Raw genomic sequence first — 12,003 nt, forward strand, 5'->3', positions numbered from 1 at the left:
AGGCACTAATAGACACTAAGGTACCAATTAATAAACTAAGGCACCTCAAAACTAAATCAAGGATAGTCTACGTACAGATTTCCGAGACATCGACAACGGATTAATTTATCGACGATTTATGAGCGAAAGGAACCGCGAAAATACGTATAAGAACGTATAGTAAACGTATACACTTTCCCTCTTCGCAAGAGGACCAGCAATGCGGGGCGGACTCTCATTGGTTTACTCAACTAATCTGTCCAATCATCGTGGGAGATCATTTGAGCAAACCAATCCGAGGCCTTCCCGCGTTGACGAAGTGCGTTGAGAGGGTACACTGCGATCTCTTTCGCTCATAAATCACGTACGACAGAGCCGATGTATCCCCTTTCTCTTGTGTTGACGTCTTTTATTTTGCGAGACGTTTTCGCGCTTCCGTGCAACTTTAATAACCTGAGTCGTAAAAAGTGGTCATCGCTCTGCTAAGGGTAGAACGATATCGTATCTGTATATCAATACTGGGAAGTCGCAGGCCGGAAGACGTCCACAACTTAGGATTGTATCTCATTGCGGCCGAAGTCTCATTACGGCTAATAATCCTCTAAACCCCAAGTGTGTGACACCAGCCATGGGGGCACACCCGACTCAGAGACACTTTGGGAAGCATACAACACAGCGATCGCTAATATGGCGGATGCTTCGTTTTGGTCGTAATGAGACATTTTCGGCCGAAATTAGACCACCTTTGGCCAAACTGAGATTTTGACCGTAATGAGACATTTGGGATTAAAGGATTATTGGTCGTAATGAGACTTCGGCCGTAATGAGATGCTACCCGACTTAGCCAGTTGAGCACCCTACGAAAACGATACGAAAGAGGAAGCTGTCAAATCAAAGACCGGCGAGATGATGTGCTTCAGCGCTTCAATGGAGTAAGGTGATTGGATTGTCACATTGTCGCGGTTATTGTTGAACCCCATCCTATCTACTAAAAACTCTGTGATAACGGTTCGGAAAAAAGATAAAGCCAATCGTCCTTTGAAGTTGCTGACATCACGTTGATGAGCTTGCATCTGACAGTATCTTTTTAATTTAAATTTGTCGATTTTCATTTCTTAGTCGCGTGTAATCTTAATTTCTTAGTTGTCTTTCGTCGTACCCTTTCGGTGGGTGCTTATCTAAACCCTCTAGAAAAACTCTATTTTAAAAATAGCGCCATATCTATCTAATATCGGTGGAATATCGCTATTTTTTCGCAGCTTTGTGTAAAATGTCCGCATTTTTTAGCGGATATCAGAAAATATTCCGGTAAAATACCGATACGTGCATCGATACAGTTTCGATATCTTAACCTTTGACGATCTTCTGCTTTGAAATCGATAAAAGCTGCGATATTCTTATACACCTCCAATAGACCATTTTAGAAAAGCAAGCGCCACCTGTGGTACGCAAGGGCTCATGGGAACTTAGAGCGCCTTCAAGCATTACGATACGGCCAGAGCCGGAGGTAGAAGAAGAACAACAACATTCCCGGTGTGCGCAGCATCAGCGTCATCCGATATAAACCATATCCGAAGCAGACGACGGAGCAGTGTCCCTCAAAGTTCCCATGCTGCCTTGCGCCACGCGCTTGGTGGCGCGCGCATCTTTTTAAAATCGTCTATTTCTACGCATCACTATTCATGCGAAGAAGAGGAAGAAAAGACCGAGACTTACTCAGTATCGCCCACTCTTCCGTTCTTCCCAACGCACTGAGAAGTTCCCTGACTCCCGCCACACACCTGGAACACGCCGGATCTTCCTCGGACTTTTCGTTCATGTAGCACAACGACGGCAGAAGCATCCTCGCAGTTTCCATCGACTTCTTGAGGTCCAGCCCCGACACGGTCGCCAGGGCCAGCCATGAGGCCACCAGGATGACCGCTCCTGGACGACGCATGCCTGAAGTGTGCGAGCACGGCACCCTCCCGTCTCTGCGTTATCAGTGGGGAGACAAGCCCGTGAGGCAGACAGATAAGAGAGCTGATCGAAGTGCGACCTGGAGAAGTCTCGCACGGTGCCGACTGTGTAGCAAGCAAGGCATTGGAAAGCGACGTCTTGCATTCTGATTACTCTCGCGGAGAACAGTGTCAAGTGTTCGCGTGGACTGGTTGAACTTGACACGCGGTGCCCTATCCAGTCTCCCATCGCGAACAACGCGCCTTCGTTGGTTTCGCTAGTATAAAGATTGGTGTACACTGTAACGACGATATGAGTCGGACTGAACCGGAGACTGCATGGGGGCGCGCGTGGGAATAAGGGACCCAAAACGCAAGCACTATGATGATGCATGCAGCGACATCTCTCCGCGCACGGCATGAAACGGCAGAAACCCTAGCGTTCCTCGCTTGCAGCGCCGCTACCGACAACCCAGGCTTAGAACCTAGAATAATGATGCAGAGTACACTGTAACGTTAACACGCTGAAGGCCAATCATGGCACAGAGCAACCACTGGTACCACTGCTTATTTGTAGGAAGCGCGGGGCATGTACCTTCTCAGGACAATTACCGCAACTGCAAGAGTGTCACAAAAGCACGTACGCCCCCCGTTTTCAACATTCATTCGGAATGATGCTAGGACCGTGTTATGCGGTGAAGTTGTGTTGGAAGAGTTCGTAATACGCGTCCCGTTGCTGTCGTTCGCTATACCGTCTTGTGTCAGTTTCTGCCCGTTCAAAATTCAAATTGCAACTGTCCACGACCTTCGACGATGGATTCCTCGGGCCGATGCATAGCGCTCCTAGCGTGTCGCACGGGCGGAATTCTGCCTACGAGTTGCTGGTCATGGATTATGACATGGTTTCTATAATTTAATAATTCGTCTTGTTGCCATGCGCTATTTTCGAAAAGTAGCATAGGCACCCAAAACGCAGAGTGCGGTTTCGATACTGGGCACGTGCACTGGCGACGACGCCACCTCTTGACGTCATTCTATTGAAAGCGCTTTATCCTAAAACTCAAAACTACACCTGCCCGTCCCATTTCAGTATGTCGCCTTTGTTTGCCTTGTTACTTACAGAGCTAACGTTTAGTGGAGGATTACTCGTTCGAAACGTCATTACTCATGCCAGAACATCCCATCAAGATTCGTATGTATCATCAATCTAATCCGACACCTCTATACGAACGATTAGCCCCCAGCTAAAGCAGGGTCCGAAGCGTCTTTGCTCTTCTGTTTATTATGTCAGACAGAGATTGCTTGCACTGCAAATGGTCTTCCAACCTGAAGGGATTTCATGCTAATCTGTCGCGGAGAGCCGGGTCGTTCAAAATTTGATAATTCTGTATAATGGTCTGCAACAACAACAACAACAACAACAATAGATGATGACGATGAGATGGGGTGTTTCACCGCAGTGGTGCGGTACCCTACCCCATTGCACGTGGAACATTATGTGAAGATAATGAAGGAAGGATGAAAATACAAGAAAGAACGTGTGGGGGCAAGTTAGCTGTACCTTTCGGTGTTTTTCTGGTTTTGAACTTACAGTAACAATAAATACAGCATGACGACCTGGTGTGTTTCACCGCTGGAGTGCAACTCATGTGATAGATTAGATACGTGATAGGGAATGGAGTGGGGGGAAAAGTGAAGTAGTACGCGGAACAATTTATGTGTCCGCATGTAACTGTGGTGTTCAAATCAGAACATCAAAAGGGGGATGAAATCAAGAAGAAGAAAAAGGAGAGCATAATTGCATTAGCAGCACAGTATCATCAGAAGAATGATAACTAATAAAACAAATAACTGCGGAAAATTGTTTTGCACGCTGCGTCTGTCTTAAAGCGCAGTCTATTTTTTCGCCTTCGTTACTTGTTCTCGAGTGATAATCTCCATTAAGTTACACTTGGAACTGTTTTTGACACCCTTCGGGTGCAGATCTCTTGTCCTGTGGTCCTACACCGCAGTGGTTGAAGTTTCAATCCGTACAGGAAGGTGCCTTGTAAAACAACATTCTAAATGGTCTACTCTATAAAAGCATTATTGCAGAGGGGATATTCTACAGAAAAGAAAAAAAAAAGGAAATAAAAACATCATTTCAGGGAATGGAATACAATTCCATTTAAAACACTCTTTCACATGGGTGTTTCGCAAACACCTTTTTGAACGTCGTTATTACACCTTTCAGTCGCGCCTGCGGATTAAAAAGGGTGTCTATATATAGAAACAGTCCCGAAAGCTGTTTTTTTTTAACGAAGAAGAAAAGATAAGGTAAGAAAACAGAAGCTGAAGTTAGTGGATGTTTTATGGACAGAAAGGCAGAAATGAACTACTGCGATTCGCAAAGACGGAGTCCCAATGTATCTCCACAAAATCCTATTTTTAATACCGTCTCGATAATTTGCCTCCTACGTACCCTATCTCTGCAACGATACTCAAAATCTTCCCGTATACCAATCGTTATTAAGCAGTTACTGCATGTGATAGGAATGTGCTCGTTCGAACCGCAAAACTTAACCCGATGCAACAAATGAACCCATACTGTTATAGAGTTTTAAGAGACTTACCTAGCGTATAACGAGAGTGCAAAGGCACCCAGTCAGCAACATCTTGTCTCACCGCTGTGCGCTGTCGAGATAGGCGGATGTGAGAAGCACGTACCGATGGAAAGGGCTGATCATACGCAGCGTCTAAAGTCCTCGGACGAATCACTCGATTGCCGCGATCGGGAGAGTGACTGAATGGCCTTCTTTCGACGCTTTCTTTTCTTCTCTCTTCGAGGGGTATAATATCCCCCAGCGTTGCGCCTCCGGTATGCCTCTCCATGTACTGCGCAAGCATTGAACTCATTCAAGTTTTACGTTACTTGGACCTTCAATAGACAGACTAGTATGACAGATAGCTAGGGTTGCCACCTTTCGCAGTGAAAAATACCGGCTGAGGGAGAGGAGGTGGAATAGAGGGAAAGGAGGAAATGTACGCGGGAAAGGGAAAGTAAGTGAGGGGTGGACAGTATACAGAGGAGAGAGAGAGAAAGAACGAGCGTACTGGCTCAAGACAACAATGATGATAATAATGAATAACTAAGAAAACGACTGGTGACTACGGAGTTGGGTCTGTGCTCCAGATTTATTCAAGCTGCAGCGGAATGTTGAAAGGAAAACCCCGTAAAAAACCCCTATGAAAGGTGTTGTGCCACAAATACCGGCAAAATGCTGCCGGTATCACATTCCTACCGGCAACCGGCAGAGAGAGCAAATAACCGGCCGTGCCGGTAGAATACCAGCCTGGTGGCAACCCTACAGATAGCATGTGCATTCACGTGAGGCACTGTGCAAGCGAAAAAAGAAAAAGAAAAAGAGAAAAACATGAAAACTCAAAATTGCGGCGAGCAACAGCCTCAGTTCGTGATCCGCCGATTCTTTTACAGAGGCTGTTCTCAAAATTCTGAAACCAAAAAGGAGCAATGAGGTGACATGCATTGTGACATGCCGGTGACAGGCTCGAGGCCGGAACGGTTCGCAGCTCATTCCTTCTTACCAGGCATGTACGAATATTCGAACCATATTTTTTCCCGGCAGAAAACGACACAAGAGAGGGCGTAAAACCGACGTGGCAGCTACTCGATATTCTGATACGTATGATTGTTGCGCGAACATTGTCTTTGTACATGTACATGAAACACATGTCTTCGTGTTCTTGTTTTATTGAATATATGTATATTCTCGAGCACAAACATGTATGTTTTCCACTCCCTTCTGTAATGGCATTCTCAAGTTTCTCGAAGGAACAATAAATGAATGGATGAGTGAGTGTGTATGGCCAGTCCGGTTACTTATACAACTATTCGCTTTGTATTCGATTCGGTTTTATGTAACTACCGTATTTGCGAGGAGGAGGAGGAGGAGGAGTGTCGTTGGGAGGAACCCGAGAGGTCTGCCTGCCTGATTAGGCGGCATGTTTCTCGGGAAGGGAAAGGTGGTGGAGAGGAGGAGAGGAAAGGGTGAAGTGGAAGACCGAGCGGAATCCGCTCGGGGGGAGGATAGCTGCGTCCATGGGCCGACTTCAGGGGAACTGTGCCGGCATACGCCTATTACACATCTGAGGGAAACCCAGGAAAAACCCCAGACGGCACAGCCGGCCCGTGGATTCGAACCGCGGACCTCCCAGTCTCCAAGCGCACGCGTTACCGCTGCGCCACCGGAGCTGGTTACCGTATTTGCCCTTGTGTAACGCGCGCGCATTATACGCACGGTGCCGTGTATTGAGCCGTGTTGTTGTACCGTGTGACACGGACGACATCCTCACGGAAGATTCCAATGAAAGAAAAAGCAAAGAAGAGCTCACGGGGCTCAAGTTCTGCCCCGTGTCATGCTGAGCATTCACACTGTGCAGGAATATCGGGAGTGGCATACACCTCGTGCAGAGCGCTTCTCGCGCCACCCTGCGTCAAGCACGGAAAGATATTCCGGGGAGGGGGAATTTATTGGCAGAAAAGAAGAAAAAGAAAGGGGAAAAGGTCAGCCGTGCAGCACGCCGGCTTGCTATTCCCTGAACAAACAAAATTAAAAGAAAAATTTCACTCCTTTGTGAAAGGGGAAGTGGAGAAAGGGAAAGGATAGAGAGTAAAAAAAAAAAAAAAACGAAACAACAACAACAACAACAACAGAAATTAGAACTGCGTCCTGGAATCGTTCCGTCTCCAGCAGGTCCGAAGAGGCCACAAACAGAGACATTTTCAGACGAAGAAATTCAGAGAGGAAAACGTGCTCCGGGTCAACGGCAACATTGCACTTCTGGTGGGATTCTGGGTCAACGCTTGGATACAGCCTTATCTACAGGTCAAATTAAAACGTATTTCATGGCGAACTTTGGAAGCTTACTTGTAAATTTTGCAATTCGCTCGCAAAAGCCCGTCCGCGAATCGGCAACATCCTTTGTATATGATGTTACGACCAGTTCGACTCGCAAGCGGCAGCTGCCACGACCGTGGTTAGTATAGAATATTTTCGCTATTTTAACCGTTTTCCAACTTCATGCTTCACAGAGCGAGCGCTTTAGTACAGAGGAACTCATTGAAAATGGTGGTAGGCTTGTCAAATATCGTTTCATGGTCCCTGTAAAGCAACGACAACGCCACAGCTGCTCGTTTGAGCTCGCCTCGGTATGCGTGCTTGGTTCGCCCTGTCGACTGTAGTCCGCAGCAGAACCTTTTTTCAGCACATCTACTTCCAAGGACGTCCCAAAACGCTTTTATTTCACCTACGCGCGCGCAGCATCTCTTCGCCCTGACACGTGTGAAGCAGCAACCGCTGCCACCAACACTTTTCCTTTGAGGCGCGTGACACCAACGTCACAGCCAACGTGACTCTTCGAAATTACTCACTATAGGCTGGATAGCGGACTCAGGCTACAACCGTACGGTCACCGGCCGCCATCTTGGGAAGCTCAAAACATTGCCATCCGCGACCCAGCTCTATATTCTGCATGCGCCTTTGCGTAACATTTTTATCGTGTCATGCCCGCCTGCTGTGGTTATGGACGCACTGCCCGTGCTAGCAAGGCACCGGGAACGACATTTCACGAGTAAGTGACTTAGTTTTATAAATATATGTGATTTATTAGTCCACGAGCGGGGCGACAAAACGTAGCCGTTGAAGCATGTGCGCGGCACTTTGTGACTCGTATCTCAAGATCTAAACGTTAAACTTTAAGCAGTACGTTATCTGGATAGAGTCATTAGTGAGTTTTAGTATACCGTTGATAAGGTTATCGCGCCTATCGGAACCAATCGCAGTGGTGCGTGACTCAGAATCTTGTCCACTGATTGGCTCCGGTTGATACGGTTCGACGCAATGCACGTTATCAACGGTCTGCTAAGACTCTCTATTGTGATAGTCCCGACTCCCTGCAGTTCACCGGTATGGTCTCAGCACGTAGCAGGCGTTGAAGTGCGCTTGTCAGGTGTGGGATCTACCGCTGAGTTTGGCGATCACGGTATCGCCGATTGCTTTCCTGGATCAGCCTTATCATCCCTGCCGCAATTCATGGCATAAATTGTTCAATGCAGGTTCCCTCACAGCCGCCCAGGGGGCTTAATCGCTTCATCGTCGTTAGGATCGTTACAAGCTAACGAGTGGCGGGAAATTCAAAAAGGTGGGCACGTGACACATTGCGCGATACGTGTACCACGGCCTTCACGTATCGCGCGAAGAGCGCCGTGCACGTGTTTTATCACGTGCCCACCTTTTTAAACTTCCCGCCCGCCTTTTTGAATTTCCCGCCACTCGTTAGCTTGTAACGACCGTAACGACGATGAAGTGATTAAGCCCTACCTGGATCTTTTAAAAAAGTAAGTGCTGAATGTCAGGCGAAAGGACTGGACGCCGTCGAGGACATCAGTGTACACGGTCACGGTATCAAAAATCCCTCGCGAAATAGTGGCGTAATTTTACTGTTATTTGATGGAATAGATGACAGGAGCGGACGCCGGAAGTCAAACCGTCGAGGGCGCGACCTTTGGAAACAGAACCCCGTGGCCGTGCGGATGTCTTGCTAATGTGCATGGTGTCATGCACTTTCAAAGGGTGACACTTGCACTTCGTGTCATTCGCGTAATTTTTACCGACGCTTCCTTCCCCACTGTGCTGCTGTGTTACAGCCACTTTACGACCTGTTCTGGGCCTCTCGATCAAGAGAACCCTCTTCCACGCCTGTCTCTTGGACCCCGGCTGGTGACGAAACAGGCCTGCGCTGGGGCTGCACTCCTCACTCTCCCACCATTCACTGCCGGACGCGGAGTCTGTCCTCTTCGCCGACGCCTTGAGCACTGCTGTCGGCGCAGTTCTGTAACAGCGTCACTATGGGCATGGCGACCACTATGTGTCTTCTAGAGGAAACTTACACCCACCGAGTTCAGGTACAGTACCATTAGCCATGAACTGCTAGCTGAGTACCTGACTCCCAGGCATTGCCACCACTTCCTAAGAAAGTCGCCTTTTTGTGCTGTACACCGACCACCAGACCCTCAAGATCGCTTCATTCAATCATTCCCCGCGCGAGACACGACACATGAGCAACAACCTCGAGTTCACGACCGACGTTCTCTCGCCTCGAAGTCGACGCGACCCAACATCGCCGCAACATCTACTTCGAAGCAATGACCTCAGCTCAGCACAATGACAACGAGTTCTCCGCGCTGCGGACGTCTCCAATAACCTCACCACGCTTTCAGGGAGTCCCTCGGCCCGTTCCCGTGCTCGAGCTCCCGGCTGTGGTGTGATGTGTCCACCGGGACGCAACGTCCCTTCGTCCCACTGGCCTTCCATCGCCGCGTTTTTGACGCTCTCCATTTCTTCCATTTTCCCCAGTACGAGGAACGCAACGTCTCGTGTCCGCTAGAGTCACTTAATAGGGAGCAGAGTAGCGACACTGAGCCACGCCGGCGAGTGAGACCGCCATCTTGGGTCCGGCGTGGCTGCGTCGCCTAGCAATGGAACGCCAATTGCTCTCTCCGTTATGGCGTGCAGTCGATCCTGCTCGAAACCGAGGAAACCGGTTTTGGATGGAGGGGACTCAACATGGACGGCGCGTTCTCGGAGGGAGAAGCCACGTGACACGATAGGCCCAATCGCGGACACCGAACGGCGGCTCCGGCACGGAAAAGGAATGCGATTCTCTGTACCCCCGGTGGAGACCTCCAGCCACTGCGCAGCAGCCATCACATCGCCATCGTGTCTCGCATCCATTCCATCATATAATTAAACAGTTTTCCATTGTAGGGAGCAGTTGTACTTGCTCGCTAGCTCTACAACCGCGTCGTTTCGGGCAATGATTGACGCAGAGCGTGCTACGAGGTGACGTTCTGTTCTTAGGTCAGCAAGAAACCTTGTTATCTTTCTGCAGGAGGTGGGTCTTGCTCAACGACCCCTCTAACGCTTTGCTCTCGCCAACGAACTCATGCACCCTCTACGCATCTCCACCCTTCATCCTCCATCCGTCTTTATTTTTGGCTATAGTCGTGACAACGCCTACATCTATATGGTCAACAACGGCGAGCCGACCCTGCCATTACCCGCCCTCCCCTCCCCCGTTCTTAGGGTGTGGACACGGCGCCTTTCTCCTCTGAGCGCCGCTCTCTCACTCCTCCGCTTAGGGAGTGACGTCATGCCGCCGGGGAAGCAGCTATTTAAATCTCGTTTATTTAATATCTACGCGCGTTTCGGACTTAAAAAATAACTAAGTAGATCATCGGTCGACGCCGAAGGTAGTGGTATCGGTTTCCTAGATGGGCTTCCGGATGGGACCGTCCCTTTAATGATATGACAATTTAAAAAAATGAGAGAGAGAGAGAGAGAGAGAGAGAGGGAGGAAAGGCGCAGACTAATTTTCGATTCTACACGTGAGTGGTGTCTTGACGCTAGAAGCCAACGAGAAAACGTACGATATGCTCCAGGACTTAAATAAAACATTTTATTAGAGTCGACTTGTAAACTATGTACAATACGATTGTAGCATCTGTTATTAGGACTCCCAGCAAAAGTTGCGGGAGATAATGAACGAATTGTAGACATCGTGGAGGTTGCATATATCACAATCGGAGAAGAACGCGAAATATTCTGATGAAAACTGTGACATGAGTCGAGTGTTGCAGAACTTGCGACACCGCAAGGCATCAGTACAGATACACTCTCTCCACACGATAAAAACGTAACTTCCCCGCATAGCACGATGTGCGCCAACTGTTGCCACGAATAGTAGGGTTGTCGCTTCTGATTCAAAGACGGAGGGGCCATATACCTTTTTGTGTCAATTGCTGTGGACAGGGAGGTACCAGGGTTCGAATCCCGGTGCCGGCTGTGCTGTCTGGGATTTTTCCTCAGACGCTTTGAGACATATGTGTGCACAGTTCCCTTAGAAGTCGGCCCAGGACGCACATTCCCCCAGGGCATAAGTCGTGACGCTGCCCACCTCTGTGAGGCCGACGACGGCAAGCCCTTTCACACCATTACCACCGCTTTTTCACCACGCAACACCCTAAATGCCAGCTATACATGCCATTCTCGGGTAAACATAAATAAGCCCCCGCCACAACGTCCGGTGCCACGAAGACTTCCGGTCCTTCCGCGACTGAAGACGCTCGGAACCAGCCATCATGCAAAATGATATCTTTCACTTTCCTGATTTGTTGAAAATGGGAGGCGTACGCCTCTTTGTGGCAATTTGGATTGACATAAAAAGGCGTACACGGCCCTCTGTCTCCTCAAATCAGAAGCGATAACTGTACCAATCAGCATACTGGTTGGCGCAGAGCGTGTTTGCTGCGAAACCGGATGTCGTTTTGGCAACAAACTGGAAAGCGGTGCGGAAAGGCATGTATTGCACAGAATAACACCGCGCTATCACTCCTGTGACATATACACTCTGTAAAAACAGAACTTCACCGCATAGCACGCTGTGCTCCAACCATTGCCAAGAATGATGCCTTTTTTGTGCCAATTATGAACCGCATAAGTGTCACAAAAAAGGCGTACGCCTCCCGTTTTTAACAAACCAGGGCAGATAACGATATCATTTGAGATAGTGGTTGGCTAGGAGCGTGCTATGTGGTGAAGTTCATTTTTATCCTGCGCATATCCTGACAGAATGCCGTGCATACCATGCCATGCGGGAAACCCATCTTCCCCACGCCAGGCCTGGTATACTGACGGACGTCCTCTTCCCCGAAGGTTCTTGTGCGGAACGACTTTCAAAAACTCGCGGCCTCGTGCGCTTTCTCCAAGCAACGGGCCTAGCGGAGAGACCACTCTAGTGCACCTCTCACCTACAGTGTGCTTCCGTCCCATCAGTACCGGTCATCCTGCTTCTACATCACTTTGAAGTCCTCAACTCCCCTTTCTCCCACCTTCTTTTCCTTTTTTTTTTGGCTATAGTCGTGACGATGCCCACTTGAGTGCGGCCAACAACGGCAAGCTACCTCGACACCCCCCCCCCCCCCCCCCATTTTTAAGAGTGTAGTAGGGCATCTCGTGCAGGGTAGAAT

At 48.8% G+C, this 12,003-nt stretch overlaps 1 protein-coding gene across 1 annotated transcript in view; it reads right to left on the reverse strand.

The window, feature by feature from the left end:
• Positions 1-4,647, reverse strand: part of LOC135368188 (nose resistant to fluoxetine protein 6-like) — a 28,938-nt gene extending 24,291 nt beyond the window's left edge. The window contains exons 1-2 of the mRNA XM_064601315.1: positions 4,529-4,647; positions 1,696-1,952 (exon numbers count right to left, since the gene is read on the reverse strand). Of these exons, the coding sequence (XP_064457385.1) occupies positions 1,696-1,918 (223 nt within the window). The 5' untranslated portion in view covers positions 1,919-1,952; positions 4,529-4,647. The remainder of the gene's footprint in view (positions 1-1,695; positions 1,953-4,528) is intronic.
• Between the last annotated feature and the right edge of the window lie 7,356 nt (positions 4,648-12,003).

The sequence above is a fragment of the Ornithodoros turicata genome, chromosome 9 (genome assembly GCF_037126465.1).
Source record: "Ornithodoros turicata isolate Travis chromosome 9, ASM3712646v1, whole genome shotgun sequence".
Lineage (NCBI taxonomy): Eukaryota > Metazoa > Arthropoda > Arachnida > Ixodida > Argasidae > Ornithodoros > Ornithodoros turicata.